Source organism: Protomyctophum parallelum, assembly GCF_964188405.1.
Source record: "Protomyctophum parallelum genome assembly, chromosome: 8".
In the NCBI taxonomy this organism is placed as follows: Eukaryota; Metazoa; Chordata; class Actinopteri; order Myctophiformes; family Myctophidae; genus Protomyctophum; species Protomyctophum parallelum.
The window spans coordinates 22,881,312-22,906,557 of NC_139703.1; the positions used below are offsets into that span (position 1 = coordinate 22,881,312).

The 25,246-nt window shown below is 43.9% G+C and overlaps 2 protein-coding genes across 2 annotated transcripts; one reads left to right on the forward strand and one right to left on the reverse strand.

Moving 5' to 3' along the window:
• Nucleotides 1-13,014, forward strand: LOC310863431 (nuclear receptor subfamily 1 group D member 2-like). The gene is made up of 6 exons (XM_083771756.1): nt 1-645; nt 7,494-7,793; nt 7,919-8,152; nt 10,157-10,595; nt 10,722-11,287; nt 11,416-13,014. Exons 1-6 carry the CDS (start codon nt 567-569, stop codon nt 11,610-11,612), a joined length of 1,815 nt encoding a protein of 604 aa, XP_083627882.1. The 5' UTR covers nt 1-566; the 3' UTR covers nt 11,613-13,014.
• Nucleotides 11,967-25,246, reverse strand: LOC310862952 (E3 ubiquitin-protein ligase TRIM47-like; the record flags this gene model as incomplete). Its single annotated transcript, XM_083771074.1, has 2 exons — nt 24,030-25,246; nt 11,967-12,212 (listed from the first exon to the last, which is right to left on the reverse strand). The coding sequence occupies exons 1-2, from the start codon at nt 25,239-25,241 to the stop codon at nt 11,967-11,969; spliced, it is 1,458 nt and encodes a 485-aa protein (XP_083627200.1). The 5' UTR covers nt 25,242-25,246.

Sequence of the window (25,246 nt, forward strand, 5' to 3'; positions counted from 1 at the left end):
AGCTCCAGTCAGTCAGTAGGAAAACAAACAGAGGTTGAAGGGGCAAGGAGAAGAGGGGAAAAAAAGAAAAGGAAAAAGGAGGGCAGAGCTGGTCACATTTCATAGACACCTGAAAACGTGCTGGTTCGCGTGCGTGGGCGGCGCGCGTGTGACGGTGGGTGTGTTTAACGTAGATCTGTGTGTGACACACTCTGCTCTAGTGGCACCACAACCCCTGATGATGATGTGTTGAATGGAACTTTATTCTCTCTTCCTAATTCCGAGAAGCCGCTATACTATTCGCTCCAGTCATAAAGACATCATTAGATCTCAGTCAGTCGCACAGACAACACGAGCAGCCAAGGATCGCATTTAAACCGCGCTACGGAGGATATATTTTTGTATTGATATTATTATACTATAGGCATTTTAGCCAGGTGCGAGGACTTTTGAACAGATTTGCTCGATTTTGCGCAATCTTCCTTTTCCATTTAATATTGCCTTTTTGTTCTTGACCGGGTTGGTTCACTATAGTTGATACACATTTTGGGGGATTCTTCTCTCTGTACTCTGAGCCCCGGCGGTTCATGACTCCAGTGATTGATCACAGAATATCCTCAGAGACATACGACCACAGAACCGACGCAGACATGGACTCCAGCCCAGGTAAACATAAATATAACTTAAGTATTCTTTGTTTGTGCGTGTTTTGACTTGATCTGCATGCAATGTGTATTATTTGTGCTTTTTGCGCATGAATGATTGATGACTGACATGTGCATTTCAGTGCACTGCTACAAAGAATGAATGGAACAATTAAGTGTCAGTTTATAATTTATTTCAAATTATGTGAGAATTATGTTCGTCATGGATATAATAACGTGATCGTTTCAATGTAATACGTTTAAGTCTGGGTCAGAACTGAACTGTACACCAGCCTCAGATAAGCGGATCATTTTTCAGGTTATTGATTCGGCTGGTGGTGCTACATGTGTATTGGATTACAAATCATGGAAGTCTGACTCAACATGATTAGCATATTATTATAGTGTTAGCCTTAACAGCATTAACAATTAGCCTATATTGTCATGCTATTATTAGGCTATATATGAATATTATTGTTGTATTTTTCTTTAATTATTTGTTGTAAAGAAAAACCAAAAATCAATGCAAGACCATTATTGGAAAACAACAAGAGTTTAAAAATGTAAAGTTATATTGTGATTGTACTTTTACCAACATCAATTAACACACTAACATATATAAAAACGCATAATAAAAATGCATATAGTCTGATGTTCCATACATGTATGTAGAGGTAGAAATAAATTGTACGAGCAATGACTGCTGGGATATCAGCCATTCTGACTGGTGATCTAGTCCATACAACGTGTGTGTGTGTGTGTGTGTGTGTGTGTGTGTGTGTGTGTGTGTGTGTGTGTGTGTGTGTGTGTGTGTGTGTGTGTGTGTGTGTGTAATGAATGGAATATATGCGTTTTGTGTATAGCCTTGGGTTGAATGAATGTGAATGTAGTTTATATTCACCCACCCACTGTACCTCTATGCAAAGCAGCCACAGTGACTCGTCATAACTTCCAGTAGGCTATTAGCACTTGGACAGTCGCCAGTACATTTGTCTGCTGCTGCTTACACGTCACACACACGCACTACACAGTGTTCTTTGAGTGGGAGTGGGTGGTGGAATGGGGTGGTGTGTCCCCCCCAGAACCCCCTCCCTCCCAGACTTTCCGACTCCGCTGCATGTCAACACACACTCACGTGAAGCATGACCCGAGGTGCACTCACTCAGTCCGGTCTCATACATGCAACATGTAAAGTGCACACTACAATTGAAAGTCAGTCACAGTCACATGTATAGCCTATTAATTAAACTTTTCTTCTCGTAATTACGTTTTTAGTTTAAATCCACTTGTGGCTTAGTACAGTTAAGTTATTAGTGACCTAAATTATTACTAGGTCATCATCAATATTCTCCTATTATTATTAGTGCTTTTGTAATCACGTCACGTGTACGCGTGCTTTATCTGTCAAGTGTTTTGAAGTCGGTGGAGATTGTGTCAGTTGCAAAGGTCACCCCCCCCCCTCCCCCCCCCCCACACACACACACACACACACTGTCTAGAGATTAGCTACTAGTAGTCCACTTCTCACACGCACACACGTGCTTCGTGGGCATGTCAAAGTGGGCTTGACATGCTGTCACGCCCACTTCTAATAAATGTGAGTCAAAATAAGAAGAAAGAAAAGAAAAACGTGCCGTTGGTTCTTTCATGCTGCTGGGGCCGGGCACGACTTTGAAGGTCAGCCTTCTGTTGGAGGAGTAAAATGCATGATGACTCATAACCTATAAATCTATTTTAATAGCCCAATTATTAGCCTCTATATCACTAATGATGCCTGATATATTCATTCCAGGTGATAATGCTACCTTACCCTATAGTTTTTCACCTTGTTGGTGATTTGTTATAAAGTTGTGCTTAACATTAATTATTCACAGTGGATCATATATAGCCTTAGCAATGTCAATTTGTCATGGGCATTGGCATGTAGTATAGTGGGCTCTAATTAAACAATATAGGAGTGATATTGATGATATCATTAGATAGTTAATGTTTTTTTCTCCTCCAACGCCCTGTAGTGTACACCATCATCTTGGCATAGCAACAGTGCTGTCTTTCTTGCATGGCCCACATTACATTACATTAGCAGGACACTAGGACAGGACTTCACTGCAGCTTCCAGGCAGCACAGCACAGAGTACAGAACACAGCAGCACGTGCATGAGCCTCGGCATCCACGTGCTGCGCGTGATTCCCAAGCAGGCAGGCACTCCCGCTCCGCCCACCCCCTTGTTTCCCCTCTCTCTCTCTCTCTCTGCATCACTCTGGTGTCTCTCTCTCTATCTATCTTTCTTCTCAGGGTCTCATGCTGCAAAGCTCTCAGGCTTGCACGGGGATTCCTGCGACATAGAGCTTTGGCCAGTCAGTGGGTCAGGTGGGTTTTTAGAACCCATGGTCTGCCGTTCACAAAACACTAACATTGCTAATGATTAAAGTCACTGAGTGCAAGCACAATCATTTCATGATTACATTAATGAAATTAACATTAAAAATGAAAATAACATTTAAATTAACATTAATTTAATATGTATATGACACATGTAGGCACACACACGTATCATGTAGCTATACTTATATCGCCTACATAGGCTAAATATGATACAGAATTACACTGGCTAGAAATATTTCAACATCCAACAGAGACTATATCAATTTGTTTAGGTTACACTATTGAAGTTGTAAAACATTGTATGCAATACAGACTAAAATTACTTGTAGGCTATTTATAGGTTCTATCAGCCTCTTGGGACGTACATTTTCGAATTTGGAATTTTCAGTTACATGACATGAAATCCGATCAGCACCATTACAATAGTTCACTAGCAGAGAGCTGGCAGTTTTCATTACAGATCTGTAAACTTTCACTGCCAAACGACAATTAAATTGTTAAATTTCACAAGATTGGATGTGAACGTTGACGGCTGCTATGCAGTGATATTAGTCAATTCCACTAGTCACAAAGAATGCTGACTACACTATGTAACATCTGTAAGGGCGTGTACACAGTTTACAATGGCAAAATAATTCGTAGTATATATGTAATATTTAACTTGTAGGAGCAGTGTGGCCCCAATCACCATCTATAAGTAGTATGCTGTTCCAAGAAGGAGCAATCTTGTGACCTAGAATAGATGAATGAGTGTTGTAAAAACATAGGCAGCCAGTCAGTCATCTCCACTATGTTTTCTTTGGCCGTTCCTTTGGCCGTTCCTTTCTGAGGTTCTTGGGCCACGACGATCACGTGTGGAATGATAACTGCATTTGTCATAACTGGAGCAATGCAGTGCATTTTATTATAATGAAGGCCACACGATTCCAGGTGACATTGGCGCGAGAGAGAGAGAGAGAGAGGGCCATGGTGTTATCTCGGGGTGAGGCCGACACCCGAGCGGTACAGTGTGTGCTTCTAACCAGCCAGCGTGATAGATGCCCAGCCTACTTACCACGCCAAATAAAAAGTGCACACTTGATTTGGACGAAGTACGGATAGCATTTCCACTATGACCGAGTTTGTGCTCCCTTGCCGAGATCGCTTTCAAAACTTGTTTCGAAATGAAATGGCCTGCACGTCCTCTTCTGGTTTGTTGTTTTTTGCGCGGGGCAGGGCGCGGGGGGGGGGGGGGGGGGGGGGGGGGCAAAGCAGGAAACTTAAACAGCTGCATGCATTAGGGCTAGCCTCATGACATGAGACCTGACATGACATGTATGTACGTGTGTCACGTGTGCACAGAAGGGGGTCATACATACAGTAGAGCCATACAAAGTAGTACGACGAGACTCCCTACAAGTTCAGAAGGGGCGTCTCTCTCTCTCTCACTCCAGACATATGGAGTATTGAGTCCACATACGTCACACGTCTGCCATCTGGCTCTACATGTGTGTGTATGGGGGGGGGGGGGGGGCACACATGCATGCCGGGAGGAGTGGCCACCAGTGTTTAGTTATGTTCAGTGGTTGCTGTGTGACCCTCGTTGGCCCCTACGGGTCACATGTTGTAACCTGTGCCTGCTCTGACTACACGGGCTACAAGGGTTGGGCTTTTCCTAGAGCTGTGCTTTTCCTAGAGCTGAGGGTCTGGCAGCTGCTCAGCCCAGATTCTTGGAAACGGTGTACGAGAGAGAGAGAGAGAGAGTGAGTCACTGGCAACTTTAAACAGTACACATGTATGCATGCAGGCCAGGGAAGGGAAGGGCCGTGACAATGGACATGGGCGTGGGGATTGTGTGACACTGACACTTAGGATGGTGATACGTGACACCGCCGTGGGTGGACGCGGCGGGTCGTCATGGACCTACGGTCTCGCCTTTCAGCGACGTCGTAGACGCAACTCGACACCCTCGCCATGCACGTGTGTGCATGTATGTGTCAAACACCTCCACAGCGAGATAGATTCCATCAATCGTTACTGTGATAGTTAGCCCATGCTCCACGAAGGGGAAGACATACTCCTTGTTCCTTCTGTAGGCTAATGAATTGAATCATATGCTAACTGAATTGAGTGGATTAATTCAAATAAAGCATTCAAATGTGCTGCATGTGTTTCCGCATGCGGGGTGGGGGGTGGGGAGCGGATTAAAGTCAGACCTGTCAGATAAACGAGCTGCTCCAGGGGCTTTGCAGTCCGTTCCGTTCTCTGACAACACGTGTCCCGTGGCATTAGGCTAAACAGAAACGCAGCACGTGTTTTTCTCAAGGAGAGAGAAACAGCAGCAGAGTCAGAGGGAGGTTTTCTCTCACGTCCTTGAGACAGAGGGGGGAGAGATAATATTCCCAGACAAACTTATATTATACTGTTACTTGTGATAATACAATTGCCAGTTGCCTCTGACATTTTTACTAAAAATAATATAAATGCCTTGACCTATATACAGCAAAAAATGTGGCAAGCACCGCAACCTGTCTAACAACTACCATTTTGCATGTTCTGCCAAGAAAATGCCATATCATTGCATATTACATTTTCAATTCATGTAATTATAAACTAAATAAATCAGAAAACATAGAAACATCCAAAAAATAAAATAAAAACCTGCAAACTTGTAGGCTACATTTAGTTATTTGTGCCCAACGCCGTCATTAACAGGCTATGTAATGTTCTATAATTCCTAATTTTGGGGGCTTTTAATCGTCGGCAGGGAAGTGATATATTTTTAGAAACACCACACCGGTTTCCCTTGGATGTAGACGTGCTTCCTTTGAGCTACTTTTAACAACCCCAAAAGCATAACATATCTTTGTGTCGAAAAAAAAGGAGAGGAAAAAATAGCACCAATAAGAACATGGACAACGTGACTGTTCCAACCCACAGCGAGTTTCCGGCGATGACTGTTAGGAATGTAAACTGTACAGTACCCTCCCTCCACCCCCACCTCCCTCCCTCCCTCCTGTGTGTCCTGCCTTCGCCTCTTGTACCCAAAGCTTTTAAAACCAACGTGATCTCCATCTCTTTACTGCCTGTTATTGTACTGCTGCTGTTGTTGTGCTATGCCGCGGCGCGCTACGCCACGGGACTGCAGCAGAGCGGCAGGAACACTGTCTTGTGTTGGGGAGGGCTGGGCTGAGCGGTAGCACACACAGCCTTGTGTTGGGGCGGGCTGGGCTGGGAAGTGTGTCAGCAGTCCATGTGAGCGCTCGGTCAGGTGGCTCTGTCAGACTCGAGGGAGGGAGGGAGCGGTCGTTCGGTTGGTTGGTCGGTCCACGGGCCAACAGCCATACACTATCCTACACTCACTCCTCTCTCACTGTGTTGGGAAGGAAGAAGTAGGCTAGGCTACTCAGATTATTTTCTTTACTTAAAGTAGAAATACTACAATATAAAAAAAACATTCTTACTGTTTTAAGATACGCTGATTATTTTCTTTACATAAAGTAAAAAATACTACATTATAAATAAAAAAAAACACTCTTACAACTTACTGTTCAAGTACAAATGTAGTGGCATCAAAATATACCAACAAAGTAAAAGTACTCTAGTACTCTAGTATGAATGTCTCATTTCACTTTGTTTTATCTCCGAAACGTGTCAATTAGTTTCTAAAACGAGTAGTGTGTGGAGTAGAATGAAAAGTTAACCTCAAAACGTGCACTCAGAATACATTCTTTAGGCCTTTCTACTTGAGTATCTGCACTGGGTTAAGTAAATAGGTCCCTGGCCAGGCAGCACAGCACAGTGAGAACACAGTGCAGGCAGAGGCAGCCGGCTCCGCTACACGTGAGGGGCAGTCGCTCAACTCGCGCAGGGAACACACGCCATCTGCATAAAAGAGGGATGGGTCGCGTGTTCAGGAGCGACGTAATGAGACATTTCCCCCAGTTCACATCCTGAAAGGGAACGGCCTTGTTTCACATGCAGCACAATGAATGGGTGGGATGGAAATACATGGATGTTTTATTTTTAGAATATTATAATAGGGATAAGTCTTAACTAACAATTGTAATAATAATAATAATAATAATAATAATAGTTGTATTCAAGCATTGTTTATCATTTTTATAATTGTTTTACAAAAGGCATATAACCAGTCTGTTGAGTATTCAAAGAAACTGTTTGTTGACATGATGGACATGTGAGTGGATCTTGTGTTGTGTGTGTGTGTGTGTGTGTGTGTGTGTGTGTGTGTGTGTGTGTGTGTGTGTGTGTGTGTGTGTGTGTGTGTGTGTGGCTGCTTGCTCGTACACGTGCAGCCCTATTTGTGTTTGCGAAGATAGATGGAAACTCAGACAAGTAATCTCATCAAGTCAACTAGAGCGTTGCTCAACATTTCACTTCAGATCGTGACCTATACATTCATTCTGCTTGTGAATTTCAACACGGACCTATAGATATCTCCAATGCTAAACTCTCGCTGTGTGTCTCTCTTGTCTCGCCACCAGGTGGTGTCATCCTGTACGCGGGGTCATCGGGCAGCGCCAGCCCCAGCCCTGGCAGCCCGTCCAGCGGCTACCAGACCCAGTCGCCCGGCTCCGCCCACTCCCAGCCCTCCTCCCCGGAATCCGGCCCCTTCCAGGACATGGGATCCATGAAGAGGGCGAGAACGCCGCCCTCCCCGAAACGGGTCTTCCAGTTCCCCGAGGTGAACAGCGTGGCCCCCGCCGTGGCCCAGATCACCGCGGCCGCCTACAGCCACCCCATCGTGGCCAAGAGACCCTGTGGGTTCACCGGAACGTTCACCAGTAAGTGCAGTAGCTCCTAGAAGTCATACTGTGTATTGTTTTCCACAATAAGGCATGGTGCCGGTAATGTACCTTCTATTGTAAGTCTTCTAAACATCTAAACGCTATCTTCTGTCCCTTCGTAGAAACCGGAGGCATGGTGCTACTGTGTAAGGTCTGCGGCGACATCGCTTCCGGCTTCCACTACGGGGTGCACGCCTGCGAGGGCTGCAAGGGCTTCTTCAGGCGCAGCATTCAGCAGAACATCCACTACAAGATGTGCGTGAAGAACGAGAACTGCCTGATCATGCGCATGAACCGAAACCGCTGCCAGCACTGCCGCTTCAAGAAGTGCCTCTCCGTGGGCATGTCCCGAGATGGTGAGTCCGCACGGCCCCCCTGCTTTCCATACTCTCGTTGCATGGCGTATAGTCACATGCCCGAGCTACAAGCTCACGACGCGTCCTGATGCGACGTGGCCGTGAACTTATAGATCTGCTATTCGTGGCACGCGGCTCCGCAGGCATGCCACGACGACACACACAACCCACCGATATGTCAGCTGAGCGCTGAAGTCAAATTGCATACAGTCATATGGTATTCAAACCGTATGACCTCTGGTTATTCTCAGCGATTTGTAGGGTCAGTTCTGGTCAAGCATGCTCATTTATCTAACTAGCGTATAGATGAGATTTAGTGTCAGTGTTTTGTCATAGCTACGCTTCTCGATTTCTGGTTGACATTTTGTTTGTGGCAAAAATAATATCCTTATGGTAGTGTTGGTGCCACAAATCATCCTGACCAGGGGAAACGTCTAGATGAGGTTTATCTCTCTCCCTCTCACGTCATTATGTATCTATTATGTTTCCATCCTCTTCTCTTCTCTTCTCTTCTCTTCTCTTCTCTTCTCTTCTCTTCTCTTCTCTTCTCTTCTCTTCTCTTCTCTTCTCTTCTCTTCTCTTCTCTTCTCTTCTCTTCTCTTCTCTTCTCTTCTCTTCTCTTCTCTTCTCTTCTCTTCTCTTCTCTTCTCTTCTCTTCCCTCTCTCCTTCCTCCCCTTGCCCTGCCCTGTCGTCTGATTTATGACAAGCGGAGCCCGGGAGTCCCAGTAGTCATCAGTCATGGAGAAAACTGTGACAAATACAGTGTATTTTGGGAAATTGGGACACGAGTGCTGTTGATGACCCCATGTGTCTGTCCAGCCTAATGTGCTTTCATGCCTTATTATTTCTTTTTTTTTTACTGCACTGACTTCTTACAGGGAGCTATTTGCCGAGCAGCGTTCTTCTATAATGCAATTCTGTCATGGTTAATCATAAGAACCTAGTTGATAATAAAATTAGAAAAAGTCAATGCCGCCCATCTGCTTGCACTACTTTATGTCCCGGCTGGACTTTAGTCTCCTGGGATCTGACTAAACTAGGTGGTAATAAATCATCTGCCTTTCTGGAGCAAACATTTTTAGATGACCCAAAAAAGGCAGAAGGGAAAAAAAAAACACCTGCTAATTCATCATATTCTTTTTCATTGGGAGTATTTACCATACCAAACGCATTATACATGTTTATTCTTTAACCACTTATACATATTCTACAAAAATAGCTCAGAACACATCGCACCGCAACGCAACTTCGTCTATAACGACACGCTTAAAATAGGGATCGCCAAGCAAGCGTTTAGCGAACATGATGATGTTATCCTACACCCCCCGACCACAGATTCATCGATCAATTCATTTACCAGTGTTTTCCTTCAGCCGTCATTTTGCTATCCGTCCACGTGTGAACTGATACTGATCGCCCTCTTCAGTTCTCACTTCACTGGTCAACTCGTCTACCTTCTGAATGTTCTTACCTTCCTGACCTTTCCACTTCTCTCGACGAAGCGATGATGTCGTGTTTCACTGCAGTGGGCTGACCCACTAACCTACTTGCACAGCGAGAGAGAGAGAGAGAGACTGAGAGAGAGAGAGAGAGTGCTCTACCAAAAAGATACAGGAGCAAGATTGTATAAATAGGACCTCCACACAAGGTGCAATCAGAAACGGTGAAAAGGCTGAAAGGGGAGATTGGAGAAGATTGGAGTCAATCGAGGAGAGGTGGTGGGGTGGGGGGGTCTGTTGTATTGAGACAGAGTATCCAGAGAGAGAAAGAGAGAGGAGAGAGTAGACAGATTTTGGAGATGAGTAATCCACACGCTGACAGTTGGAGACATGTCACATGTTGACATTTGCAGCATGGACTGCCTTCTCGGGCCGGCTGTTCGGCATGTGTTGATGAGTTCATGTCTGATATAACCGATTGTCCTCTCTCATGCTTAACTTAAGACACAGTCACAAGCAGTCGCTATAACATTCCCCCCTCGTTTGTTTGTTCTTCTTCTCCAGCCGTGCGTTTTGGACGCATCCCCAAGCGCGAGAAGCAGCGTCTGCTGGACGAGATGCAGAGCTACATGAACAGCCTCAACGAGGCGGCGTCGTCTTCGCCCATGGACATGGAGGCGTCGCCTCCCCCCGCCGACGCGCCCTGCAGCCCCGCCGCCCCGCTGAGCGACGTAACCTCCGCAGTCTATGGCTTCGTGGACGACGACTGCGACCAGAAGCCTCCCAAGATGGCTGCCAACATCAACAACAACCACGCGTTCCAGAACAGCGGCAGCATGCAGCAGCAGGAAGCGCAGGCCTTCTCGCGCGTGGCGGCGCCTCAACAAGGCTGCCAGCAGTCCATCGCTAACGCCACGTCCGGCTACAGCCACGCGCAGCAGCAGCGCTGCCCCATGGGGAACAACAACAACAGCAACAACAACAACCATGTTGACAACGCCAGGTACGACTAGGCCTGTGATTACGAAAGCCTAAAAGGCAAACAGAAATACCAAATTGTAACGTTCCAATGTTCAATGCCAAGAAAACACAATTAAGTCATTAATTAATCATCGACTTTTTTCCTTAGGTACAACGCCTACGTGCCATCCTCTTCCTCCAGCCAGCAACACTGTCCCGTCACCGGGCACAGCCTATCCTCCTCTCCGTCTTCCTCCTCCGGCAGCTTCCCGGTCTCCTCCGGTTACCAGAACCAGAATTCCTGTCCCTGGAAGTTAAGCGGCGGAGCCAAAGTGTTGGCGTGTCCTCTCAACGCGTGTCCCGTGGCTCCCGCCAGCCGCTCCAGCCAGGAGGTGTGGGAGTCCTTCTCCCAGTGCTTCACGCCGGCCGTCAAGGAGGTGGTGGAGTTCGCCAAGAGCATCCCGGGCTTCCAGAGCCTCAGCCAGCACGACCAGGTCATGCTGCTCAAGTCGGGCACCTTCCAGGTCCTCATGGTGAGGTTCTGCTCGCTGTTCGACACCAAGGAGAGGAGCGTGACGTTCCTAAACGGGCAGACGTACTCTCTGGCGTCACTCCGGGCCCTGGGCATGGGCGTGCTGCTGGACGCCATGTTCGACTTCAGCGAGAAGCTGGGCCTGCTGGGGCTGGAGCCCGACGAGATGGCGCTGTTCATGGCCGTGGTGCTGGTGTCTGCCGGTAAGAATTAGGATCATACGTATAAACCAAGACCCTATAATGTAAAAAAAAAAAAAGACCCATACATTGCTACAGTTCCCTCATTCCTGAGCCTCATCTAACGTTCCCTTCGCCTCGTTTCGTTTCAGATCGCTCCGGCATCGTGGAGGTGGAGGCGGTGGAGCAGCTGCAGGAGAACCTGATCAAAGCGCTGCGCTCTCTGATCATGCGCCGTCGCCCCGACGACAGCACCCTGTTCCCCAAGCTGCTGCTGCGCCTGCCCGACCTGCGCACGCTCAACAACCAGCACTCCGACAAGCTGCTGGCGTTCCGCATCGACCCGTGAACGTTTCGGGGGTGCCAGCCCATAGCCTGGACTGGACCGGACGACCACAGCGGACATCGTCACCAGGGCCCCGTCCGGCCTCTCCCTGCCCGGGTCACTCAAAGCCCTCGCCGGTGGCTGGTCAGTCACCGACCGGCCTCTGTGTGACAGACAGTGTTCAGGGAGATGATGATGGTTCCGAGATTGAAAGGGACAAAACGCCAGAAACGCCATCAGAGGGTTGTACCGCACGGCAACGTGCAGCCAGCCAGCCCCCCCCCCACTCCTCCCCGCGTGCAGGGGGCCCGTAGATAGGCTACCTGTCCCGGGCTAAACTGATGGAAGGTTCTCGGGGCAAAAGACAAAACAAAACACTCACTGCTTCCAGTATTTCTGACTCTGTTTGAGAAGTCCCGTGGTTCTCTCCTCTGTACTGTGTTCTCCTTGAGGTGACATCCAAAACCACACAAGACTGGTCTGCCCGCCGCTGATCGCCGGTGACACCGACTGACCATCCTGAAAAAAGAAAGAGAGCGTGTTTCTTCCTCTCTCATTCCTCACTCTGCTTTGTTCTTCAGCATCAGTCACAGTCACTCGGTCCGAGCAGGGCGACGGAAGCTTCTAGTGGGGCACGGCAAAAAAAAGGGAATTGACAATAAGTTATGCCGATTCACCCGCAATGACATTCTCGCTATATACAGTAAAACACACGTTATGTTCATGCTATAAGAATTAAACACACACATTTCAGGCATCAAGAAAACCTCGCAGATTTGTTTATTATACTGTACATAGAGCGGTAGAAATGTCTAACACCGTTGAGAACAATGGTTTATGTGTATATGCACTGTTGAAATTACTGAAGCTATATTTTCCAAACATGTTATGTTTGGGAAATCATTATGAAAAACTCCCCCCATTTGGGATTATTGAGAAATGTATACCCATTGTTCTTTCTTTTTTTTTACAAACGGAAAAGTATGATGCATTGTTATTTGTATACAGTAATCAGGGAGAAATTATTGGTCATTTTAGACCATGGGTTCTATCATGGGCTAAATGATAACTGTGTTCAGTTGTACATAATGTGTATATTATCTTTTTTTTTCTTTTTTCTTATGCCATTATTTTTTGCAGATTCTTGGATATCTATATGAAGCTGGCTTTTGGTTATACTGAATGTATGGGTTGTCAACGTAATTGACGATGCATAGTATGCTATAATTATTGCAACAACAACACAAAAGCAGCGGCAGCATTCAAACCAGTGCTCCCCGAGTATACACTTTTTATTTGAAAATATGTTATATAAACAACAAATGTATTATTGTTAATGAATTGCATCACCTTGTGTATATTTTGTAAATGTTCTATTGTATACCATAGAGTACCATTATTAAATCCAGATTATATTGAAACTTTCTTTGTACATGTTGTGCGTCTCATTTGTCACGTTGAGCGGTAACCTAGCAACAGCAGCCACCAGCCAATCACATTCGAGGGCTTGAGAGAGCCATCTAGAAGTGGGGCGGTAATAAAGAAAATGTTCTTGATTTTGACAGCAAGTATGAATGTCATCTTAAATATACATTTTAAAACATTAAGGGCTACTCTCGGCCACAGGCCACACAGCCATCAATTACATATCAGTGCTATATATGTGTGTGTGTGTGTGTGTGTGTGTGTGTGTGTGTGTGTGTGTGTGTGTGTGTGTGTGTGTGTGTGTGTGTGTGTGTGTGTGTGTGTGTGTGTGTGTGTGTGTGTATAATAATACAAGTGACATATCAATTTACAATTTAGGCATTTATAGCAGACGCTCTTAATCCAGAGCGAATTACAGTAAGCAAGAACAGAAACATGGTAATACAGCAAATACATAAAAATAGTCATCATGAATCATATGTACGTAAGCTAAGAACCTAATCTATGTACAGTAATGAAACTATGCGAATACAATAGAGTGCTATGTCTACATAAAATGCTATTTAAAGGGATAGTTCAGATTTTTTTAATTTAAGCTGTATGAAATACTTGCCATTAAAGTGATTAGAGTTCTGCTCTGGTTTTGGTGAAATATTAAGTAGTTCCAGTCATTTTGTGGGGGGGCACAGGGGGCCACGCATTAAAAGTAAATTAATCCACAAAACTAATCATATCTTTGACCTAGTTCTAAAATATTAGTGCAACTTTCATTCATTTCCTCTATCACACGGAACTATGTTTTTTGTGTCCATATCACTACTCCCAAAAAAAATTGTTCCATGTGATAGAGGGGTCAAAGTTGAACGAAAGTTGCGCTAATATTTTAGAAATAGGTCAACAATACAAATGACGTTAGTTTTGTGGATTAATTTACTTTTAATGCGTGGCTCCAGTGCCCCCCACAAAATGACCGGAACTAGCTACTTAATATTGACCAAAACCAGAGCAGAACTCTCACCACGGAACTCGGGCAATCAATTAATACAGTTGCAACCACAATATTAATGGCAAGTATTTCATACAGCTTAAGTTAAAAAAAATCTGAACTACCCCTTTAAGTTACATAAATTGCATGCGCCTGTAGGTCGTCGGGGGTATTGCAAGCTATGGCAATATCAGTGCAGAAAGTGTACAGATGAGCATGGGATGAATTTGTTCAGATCTGCTTTTCTGCACGTGGTAGCAGCAAAGACATGCCATCAGTTGATGCAGGGAGTTTTGTCAATTTTAGAATTTGGGGAATTAAGCATGAATCCAGTATTCAGCTTAATTTGTAATTGACAACATCATCAATAACAATAATTAAAATAATAATAAATAATAATATATGTTGTTATTATACATCAATTCATAATAATAATAATAATAATACAAAGAAAATCTTGAGGGTATACGGTAGCTATTTGACATATGGTGAACCGTTTTGTTGACGTCAGAATGAATTGCTCCCATATTCATTGGGTTGTATCTCGCAACAGCCTTTGCATTTTAATGGGGTCACCAGGGACTCAGGGAGGAAAAAGTCCAGATTGGTATCAATGACCTTGGCTCTATAGGACAACCTTGGCCGACTTATTGAATTACTCAACATCACCTGACGGCCAGCCCAGTTTCCAATGTGACTTGCATACCTCCAGTGACGTAACATTTACTCACATAGGCTACTAAAAAGTACTTACTTTACTGGAGTAGCCTACTTCCAATTTTCAATAATTTTACTTCTACTCCACTACATCTCAAAGTCAAAGGCACATAGAAGTGCATATTTGTACCTATTTAAATGTTCTGAATGAATTGAAAATGGACGACTCTGATGTAGTCAAGTAGCCAACGTTTCTGGTTTCATCCTCGTAGCAGTATTTGTATTGACTTCTGCTTTAGTTTGAAATGTACCCATACACTGAATAATATTTTCAATCAATCAATCAATCAAATATTGTACTTTTAGTCCACTATAATCATTTGAAAACGTTAGTTAGCCTACTTTGGAGATTTACGAAACAATTTGAGCCAATCTATCTGTTGTACAACGAGTTGATTTGCAACACGTGTTGTGACTGAGCTTATGTAGTTCTGCTATCAAGTGAAACGTGGTTCTCCTCTGAACTCGGCAATGCATTTTCATTTATTGTGCCATGATGCCATCTAGTGGTCAGAAATATTAATGGCTTTTCCAACAACGTCTTCAATGAATAAATTACATTTAGCCGACATTTTGTCTCTGAATGTAGGCCTTGTCTCAATCTGGAATATGACTCATTATCAGAAGAACAAAAACAAACTAAAAAAAAATAAAAAATAAAAATAAAACTGAACACAAACGGGGGCCATTAGCCTACCATATGAAGTTACAAATTGCCACTTTATTTATTTATTTTTTCCTATAATTTTTATCCCACGATTTTGTAACCCATTTTTCACCCCTGTGTCAATTATCTAATGTGATCCTGGGCTCTACACACCCTCCACCAACCTGGGGAGAGCAACGGACTTGAACTCATGCTTCCTTCATGCTTGAGTGTCCAAGTTGCTCCTTTACACCTGACAGAATTGCCACTTTAACCACTTCTAAACCATGGGCCTTCAATGTTTTTCAGGCCAAGGACGACTTTTTCTCTTTTTGCCGTTTATTTTATTTTTATTTTTATTTTTAAGTGTACAGGATCTCCTCACTGGTCAACAAAAACACCTTGGAGCCGTCATATAAGGTGTCTTTGGCTATGCATGCACCTCTTGGTACCACAGCACCTCAAAGCAGTGTTGTGGTGCTACTTTTAGAAGTGGGGGGACGCCCTATAAGATATGTGCGAGCACACATGCACATGCATTTGCGTGCACGTACGTGTGCCACACGCATACATAGGCTACTATTAAAACATGGACTGCAGGCCTGGGCTGTGGCTCAGCGGTCCAGGCACCTTGGCCGGTGGCCCGAGTCGAGTCTGGCAGTGTGCCGCGGGTTCGACTCCCGATCCCGACGGCCCTTGCCTCTCCCCCATCTCTCCCCCAATTCCTGTCGGCCTACTGTCCCTCTATAAAAAAATATAAAATAAAGGCGAAAGCCACAACAACAAAAAACATAACAAAATAAAATAAATAAAAACATGCACTGCATAGGCTACATTTGTAGAATGTATAGTAAAAAAAAAATATATATATATATATACATAAAAGTAAATGACAAGTCAAAAAACATATTTTTGCCAAAAAAGTATTGTAGATGTGAGAGAAGTGGGGGGATGGCATTAGTTTATTTAAATCTCATGACCATGTTCACATGGTCTGGAGGCAGCACAGATTCGGCTCAAACAAGGGATTCAATTCATTTAGCTCCTATGCCACTAAAATGTGGGATGCCCTGCCAACAAACAAACCGCTCTCAAAGAGCACCTATACGGACAGCTGCAATTTGAAACTGGCCCCCGTAAAAAGTCCCCAGACCCCTTTCTTTCCCATACTGTACATGTTTTTTCCTTTTTTTTCTTTCATTAGGCCTGATGATGATTTCCTGTTTTTCATAGAAGTGTATATTTGTGCATCTTTAAATGTTCTGATGAATTGAAAATGGAGGACCCTAATGTCTTAGTGCTTTTCATGGTTTCGTCCTCAAAGTAGCAGTTTTTGTATTGACTTTGTGCTTCGTTTGAAATGTACCCATTCTACTCTGAAAAAAAAAAAAAGATCAATCAATCAATCAATCAATCAGTCAATCGATGGGTTGCCTCCAAGTGATGCTGACAGCACCATCATCAGCTAGTGTTGTGTGTTTCTTTACTTTGTTGATACACATCTTTGCTATTTTAAATAGACCTATGTTTTTTATTTATCATTAAAATAAATCATATTATCTATTATTTTGTTTCATTTCTGAGAAACTTTGGAGGAGGCTTGCGCGGTAGCTACTTCAAATACCAAGTATTCAACAGAATAGCATTGGCTCATCATGGACACGTCAACCGACTTCGATCATGTCAACAGACTGTCAAGAAAGAGGCACGTGTATGAAACTCGATGCCAGGATTGTGTCACGCACAATTCAATTCCCAGAGCTTAAAAGCAAAATAAATGGGTCAGATAGCTCTGCTGAGAAGTCAGAATTCATCCGAAAAGGGAGCTAGAATCTCAACAAAGGGGAAGTGATCCCTGTTTTTCCCTGTGTATTTGTTAGGTAAGCGTGGTTGAATTAAAGACACCACCATCTTTATCAGTGGTTGTTACAAATATATATGTTTATCCACTTTTATAACGACTCAAGTGATGATAGACAGATTATCCATTTGATTATTATTTTTGCGTATTCAGTGCACTTTAATATACAACCACAGTCAATCATGCAGTATGTAATTGTAAACACATTTAACTTCCTTCCCTTGTAGTAGTAGGCTGAGATCCACTTATGACAAAACTGGTTGTAGAACTTAGAAGCCATCCTCACTGTATTGTTTGTATATCACTAGTATTATTTCCATGGTGTAGTTGTTATTTAGCATCATTTGGTATTAGTTCCTATTATTTTTGGTGCCTTGGGTGCCTTTGGGACAGCTAAACAGGCCAGTTAGCGGCCTATAGATCTACTGAGAAGTCGGAATTCCTCAAAGATCTCGAGAAGAGGAAGTGATCCCTGTTGGTATTTGTGTTACATAAGTACAGTGGCATTAAAGACATGGAGGATCAGCTCATTGTCATGTGCACACTGACTGTCACGATAGAGGCACATGTTGTGAAACACAAACCCAGGATGAGCTAACTCGTCGGGTTACACCTTACAGGTATACAATGACATGGGCTCTAGCAAAATGGGTCAGTTACTGGAAGTCAGAATTCTCAGAAAAGGGGAGTTAGAATTTCAAGGGGAAAGTGAACGATCCCTGTAATTAGGCTATATCCACCCTTCACAACACGTAGGCCTATTCGTCCCAATGGTGGTCCTGGTCAGGTCAGGGTGGTGGTCCCCGGTTCACATTCACAATCACGTTCGAAACCCCCGAACTCTTCCTGAGACATTTAACCAACAAGTCCATTTGGTTTCATTTTACACTATCAAGAGTTAAAATATTGTTAAACATATATGCATTATAATTTACAAGAAGTCTACACAATTAGAGAATGTAAAATAATTCTTATTATTCTCAACGTTTGCCTGTTATCTCTCCTAATGGTACCAACATCAATAGGCCTACAGCATGGAATTGTGGACAAAATCTTATCCAACGACATCAAAATATTCTTTAGTTTATATAGGTGTGAGAGGCTAAATGCCATCAAATGGTGATCCATGGCGTGCAAATAAATGGAAATATGAGCACTTTGGTTTAGTCCACTCAAGCTTCCACCAGCAGTTGTTCATTTTAGACAATTATAAGCCACATTTTATTAAGCCACATTTTCTTTATTTCACATTCACTGCAGAGTTGATGCGAAGAGGGTGTGCTGCGGCCGTCCATTGACCAGCAAGTGTTTGTTTTATGCAGAAAGTGGACATTTTCATGTTTCCATGCTTATGTTTGACACAGCTAAGGATGTAAAGTTTCTCATCACTGCTGCTACTGTTATGTTGAAGCCTGCACAGGTGAATAACCTTATTTCAACTACTGTGACATACATCCTACAGGCGTAATCTGTAATAACAACAAAATTGTTATAACAAGTAAGACGCGCAAACGCGGGAAGCGAACGCAGCTCGTGTGTGTGTGGTTGTGTGTGTGTGTGTGTGTGTGTGTGTGTGTGTGTGTGTGTGTGTGCTACAGCTGCGCCCTGTGTGTGTGTGTGTGTGTGTGTGCTACAGCTGCGCCCTCTGGTGGCGGGCGGGTGGTGTAACAGCGTGACACACACACACACACACACACACACACACACACACACACACACACACACACACACACACAGACATTCAGCCCTTGCTGTCATAGTAAGTGGCTCACTGCGTTCGCAATTATAATTTTGGTCAAATCATGTATTTTTCATTGTTGTTATTTCAAATTTGATTATTTGCCATCCCACTATCAACTAATTTGTGTTGATTTACAAGCTGTTGTTAGATTAGTTTTTCACAGTAAAGTTTATGGGGGAAAATTGCTGTGAGTCTGTTTTCGCCTGCTGTAGCCAGTCAGCGTATTCAGTCTCTCACAATTGTAGCCAGACGTAGGTGTGCGTGTGCAAGTAGGCCTACTGTAGGCTTGTTCTCTCTCCAACATCTGTCACAATACATTATACACACTGATTTACATTGGTGAAGAAAAGGATCTGAACGTTAGGGTTAAATTAATTAAGTTTGGTACGGGGGTTTGGGGATCCTCCCCAGAAACACAGCAGGCTAGATGCAATTCAGGATACATTGAAATCCCAGAGCCAATAATGACACAGGTTTAGCAGGAGTCCCCAGCTAAAACCAGGTGTTGGCAGGTAGGAGTCTAGGTGTCCTGTTGACGTCCCGGAAGTGACGTAAAGATCATCCCCCATATGGGCTGTGATATGGCCTAGTCGTGAACGTCACTGAAAGTCGTCGTGTTGATCACAGCCGATTTGGACGTGTTGAGCAGGCCTAATCGTAGAAGTCACTGAAAGTCGTCATGATGACTTTGAGCGGAACGTCATCTAAACGGCTTTCTTATCCCCCAAAATGTCTGTAAAAAAAAGGCCCTATGACGTCCTGGAAATGACGTGAAGATCATCCCCATATGAGCTGTCATCTGGCTTAGTCCTGAACGTCACTGGAGGATGTTATCGTAACGTCATCACGACGTCATTGTGCTTGCTGAGAAGGACCCCTTCACAAAGTGAAATTGCAAGTGTTAAAACAACTCGGTGACTATTGCTGTGGTATATGACCGCTGCATAGCTGACCGCTGGCAGGCCGCTGCATAGTGGCTTTTCTATTTGTTTTATTTTTTGCTTAATTTAAATAATTGTCAGTCTGAGACAACCCAGAGAGGTTTTGACCGCTACCGCCAAGTCCTTCATGGTACTGAGACTAGGATGTTGAGGTTGGAGAGATGATACACAATGGTCACTGGGTGTGTGTGCACAGGCCAGGGAGAAAAGGCAATTATGAAAATCCAGAGCATACTGCCGACGACAGACAGGCACTCTCCTCTCATTGAAGCAGGAACTGTGTAGAGCAGTGATTTTCAACCCTTTTCATATCAAGGTCCAGTGTTTATTCTGCATTTGAGCCACAGACCACCATTTGATGACATTTAGCCTCTCAGACCCAAGACTTAAAATGTCTTGTTGTTGGATGTGACGGTTCCCTATATTGTGTGTTATTACTCTTAGGTTGTCTGGTTTAGGTATGTTGTGTTTACTGTTTGCCCTATAGTAACCTATGTTCTTTGTATCCAATAGGATTGGGGAGCAGAGCTAGACATGATGATCAGCCTAAGTGGCTCGCACCTGGGCCCGGGTGTCGACGCCCTATAAATGCCTGCTTCCCCAGTCCTTCCCCAGATCTGTTCCTTTCATTTGCCTCCTGCACTCCACCATGCACACTTCTCAACATTTATGTTAATCCATACAACACGCACACTATACATCTCACTCATGCATACACGCACTACACCACTGACTACTGATCTCCACACTTCATCTGTTCAATCATGATTTTGTTCCTTAATTTACTATTTTTGTTTAGTTAATAAATTCTATTTATTTGGTCAACTGCGTCTCCCCTGTTTTTTGTTGTGTATCGTGGCACCCCCTAGGCCAGGTACATAACATGGATAAGATTTTGTCCACAATTCCATGCTTTATTGATTGACGTTGGTGCCATTAGGAGAGTATACAGCTAACGTTCAAAATAACAATTCTTCTACATTCTCTAATTGTGTAAGACTTATTGTAAATTAAGTAATGCAGATATTTAACAATAATTTAACCCTGGAGAGTGTAAAATGAAACCAAATGGACCTTTTAAGAGTACCAATTATCCATCATTTAGCTGGGGACCACCTGGAACCCTCTCAAGGACCACTGGTGGTCCCTGGACCACTGGTTGAAAATCACTGCTGAACAATGCATGCAAATCACAGAACATTTGGATCATATTTTGTGCATAATTTTGTCCCCAACCCTGAATTGTTTCATCATCTGATTTAATTGCAATTGATGGCCATCCATCTACGGGATCTATGTGGCGCATTATTATTTAAATAAGTGTTTTATTGTATGCGACCATTCATGTATTAATCCATATTGTAGTTTGTATTATTTTAAGTGTTGGTACTTATTTATTTTTGTAATTTGGGGAATAGGACATTTGGGGAAGGTATAAAGTAAAATACCTGTTCTGTGTTGGAGAAGTCATGTAGTTATTTATCATTAACTTCACAGATTAGACGATGAAGAAGGTTCTGGACATCTATACTGCCAAGTCCTTGGTTCTGAGAGAGAATACACACTGGTCACTGCATGTGTGCACAGAGGTTGGACAGAATACACACTGGTCACTGCATGTGTGCACAGAGGTTGGACAGAATACACACTGGGTCACTGCGTGTGTGCACAGAGGTTGGACAGAATACACACTGGGTCACTGGGTGTGTGCACATGGTCTTGACTCCCTTGAGGAACTACTGAGGTGAGGGGGTCATGGTCAACTTCTGGAGAATAGAGGTAAATACAAAGCATTCTGCTGTGGTTCACAAACGTTTTCATGTCGAGGGAAGGGTTTGCTACTTTTAACGCGCCATCCCAGTGTGCCGGCCCGTTTCAGGCGAGCCACCCCGCATCCAAAACGGTCGAGAAATGATGTGGGGGTCCCCGGAACATCCAGACCCCCCCCCCCCCCCGCACCCAGGGGGCCGGGCCGGTTCCGGCGAGCCGCCCTGCGTCTGAAACGGTTGAGAGATGGCAGAGTTACCATGTGGGGGTCCCTCTACTGTACTGTACTGTACTGGTCTAGGGTGGGCTGCATTAGACTGAAAAATGCATTCCAATTCAAGTGAGATTTGTTGTATATTTAGTTGTATTATGGTTAAAACATTGAGAGCTTCTGCTCTGCTGTCTGCACTGTAGAGACAGTGCCATGCTGTGGGAAGCCTGATCCAGTGTAAAGCCTGCCATGCACAGCGACTAGTCTGTTTGTCTGTCTGTCTGTTGGGGGCTGGGTACCCCAAAATTAAACCAAAATACCCCTATTTTTCTTTTTCGGCCACGCAGCCAAATTGCACACTGCATGGCCGAAGGGGGCCCTGACATTTTGTCTAGCCCGGGGGCCCCTACTACTGTAAATCCGGCACAAGTGTACCACGTACTTAACCTGACGGCCGCTACCACGTACTACCACCTATTTCTATAATGCAGGAGGCAGCAGGACATTGCGTTGTTGAAAACGAGCTTCCAAACTCTGACACTTGGAAAGAAATAATCACCTGCACAGAATTTTCTTGACAGAAAGTAGCTCATAACATGTCTACACAGTTATGATCTACTTTGCAGATAAATAGGATAATGCAAGCTTTCTGTACAGTGCACCTACAATGTTCGTGCGCTTAATGTTCTTTAATAATGTAGCGACCCTTCAGGAAGGACAGAGACTGGGGGGGGGGGGGTCATGGGGGGAGGAGGTGCCTAGCCCATTTTGGGCGGGAACCCCTTTTGGTGCATTATGTTATGCTTTAGCTATTGAAAAATAGCAATTTTTGAAGGCTAGAAAGTAGGCTTCAAAAGAGTAGGCTTTCCCGCATAACTTCCAGGTATTATTGGTCCTGCTCATTAAACAGCTACTTGTTAACAAAGACATCTACAATTTGACACAAATGTTGATTTGAATGATTTTATTGCCTTCCACAGCGAGGGAGACCAAGAGGTAGAACAGAATCCCTCGATTTAACCAATTAGAATCAAGAATTCAACAAAGCCCAGTAATAGTCCAACATGAAGATTGTTGTGTGATGTCATTGTCACTGTCGGACGCAAACCTATCTCCATATTTAAGCTTTTATTTTACTTTAATAAATCAATGCTATTAAACACCCTTTATGTCTGTGTATGTTTTACAATTTGGTGCTGTCGGGCAGAAGAAACCAACTATCTCAATATTTTAAATAAATCAGTGCTGTTGAACAGCCTTTACATTAAAAAGTGCTTCGGACTAAACCACCTAACTCCATTGGATCCTACCACTGTTAAAGGAGAATTCCATGCTAGAAGGCTTTCTTACCTTTCTTTGTAGTTGTTACGTCCCCACCAAAGAGGTCCAGGTGTTATTTTGTGCAAAAGCTCCTTATTGGCTATTTCCCCTTCCATAAGCCCTAAATGAATTGCATTGAATTGAATGGGATGTATGGGGTGTTGTGCTAATTCGCTTATTTCCATCGAAAGAAGTAGTAAAGTGTGCCGCTTGGGTTATTATTTACATTATGAAGAGAGGATATATACAAAACAATTATAATTTTGAGCGATGGAAATAAGCGAATTAGCACAACACCCCATACATCCCATTCAATTCAATGCATTTCATTGAGGGCTTATGGAAGGGGAAATAGCCAATAAGGAGCTTTTGCACAAAATAACAACTGGACCTCTTTGGTGGGGACGTAACAACTACAAAGAAAGGTAAGAAAGCCTTTTAGTATGGAATTCTCCTTTAAGCACTATACTTTATCATATCTACAATAACAGATCTATAAAGGTTGAAAACAACATTATTGTAAAACTGTAACTGTGTACTGTTAATACAGTCAATTACAACATGTTGCAACATGATGCATGTAGATCTGCTGATTTGGGGAAATTTTTAGGAATGTCCAGGGACATCGAGATGAAAGTTTGTAAGTAGCCTAATACTGAGATGCCAGTGTTCCCAAAGCAAATTTCTATTAAGCACTGGGTCGCTTTCTTTCCCCCATTCTGAATTCCCATAGACTTTTCTTATATCGTGTCAAATAAGAACTGTGTTCCAAAAACAAACAAATGTTTGTTTTTCCATTTGGGGATGGTTTTCGAGACATATCGGACAAGGTTCTTCTGTCTCTCCTGCAGCTGTAGCTCCTCTGGCCACCGCGGCTGTTCCGGCACTTTGAACATGAGCTTACCCAGCTCACGATCCAGGGTATCAAATATAGGGCCCAGCTTGGTTTGTGGTAAACCGAGGGAGCCGTGATCGTGTTGATACTGCTCACGAATATGCTTCTCCATCTCTTTACTAACTGTCTTCTTCAGCTGATCCAACACTGTACCCACAGCCCCCACATATGAAGATGGATGGACACTGACCTTTGTCCAGTCCTTGATGGGTACAGGGATGTTGATGGGTTTAAAGTTCTGGAGAAGTTGGATGTGGTCTTCAGTGTGTGAGAGCTGTTTCAGCTCAGAGCTTCTTTTCTCTAACCGAGTGATTTCCTGTTGCAGCTCTTTGATGAAGCCTTCAGCCTGTTTCTCTGTTGATTTTTGCTTCTCTTCAATCACATTCCTGACCTCAACCTGGCATCTCTCAATACAACTGATCAGAGCAGTGAAGACCTTCTCACTGTCTGCTATCTCTCTGTCTGCAGCTTTAAAGCTGAGCACTACTGAGCGTTCGACTTTGAGAATCTTCACTTCTCTCTCCCGTATCATCAGCTGAACTTCAGCCTCTGTCTTTCCCAGCTCAGCCTTCTTCCCGTCATATGCCTCTTTCAGAGATACGATTTGATGTGACTTGTGATCTGCCTGGGTGCAGAACTGACAAACACACACAAGGTCAGTCTTACAGAACAGCTCCAGAGGTCTATCATGTTTCTGACACATAATGTCTTCCAGGTTCTTCACAGGGTTGATTAGTTTGTGTCGTTTAAACGCTGTGGCTCTCAGATGAGGCTCCAGGTGAGTCTCGCAGAAGGAGGCCAGACACACCAGGCAAGACTTCAGGGCCTTCAGCTTTGGCTCAGTACAGAAATCACAGGACACTTCATCTGGTTTAGCAGGTTCTGGGTTGGTGCTGGATTGTTTTGAACTCCTGAACTGATCAACCATCTCAGAGAGGACTTTATTAACAGAGAATTCTGGTCTATTACAGAAGGTTTTGTTACATAGTGGACAATGACACAAATCACTAGTGTCCCAGTAATGTGTGATACAGGCTTTGCAGTAGTTGTGTCCACATGGAGTGCTGATTGGATCAGTGAACACATCCAGACAGATAGAACAAAGGAAGTTCTCATCAGACAGCAGACTGCTGGCAGACGCCATTTCTA

Excerpts from the sequence above, each read along its gene's own strand:
- LOC310863431 (XM_083771756.1), top strand. The coding sequence starts at position 567 with ATGACTCCAGTGATTGATCACAGAATATCCTCAGAGACATACGACCAC. Across the intron at positions 646-7,493 it reads AGACATGGACTCCAGCCCAG|GTGGTGTCATCCTGTACGCG; the intron begins GTAAACATAAAT and ends TCTCGCCACCAG. Across the intron at positions 11,288-11,415 it reads CGTGGTGCTGGTGTCTGCCG|ATCGCTCCGGCATCGTGGAG; the intron begins GTAAGAATTAGG and ends GTTTCGTTTCAG.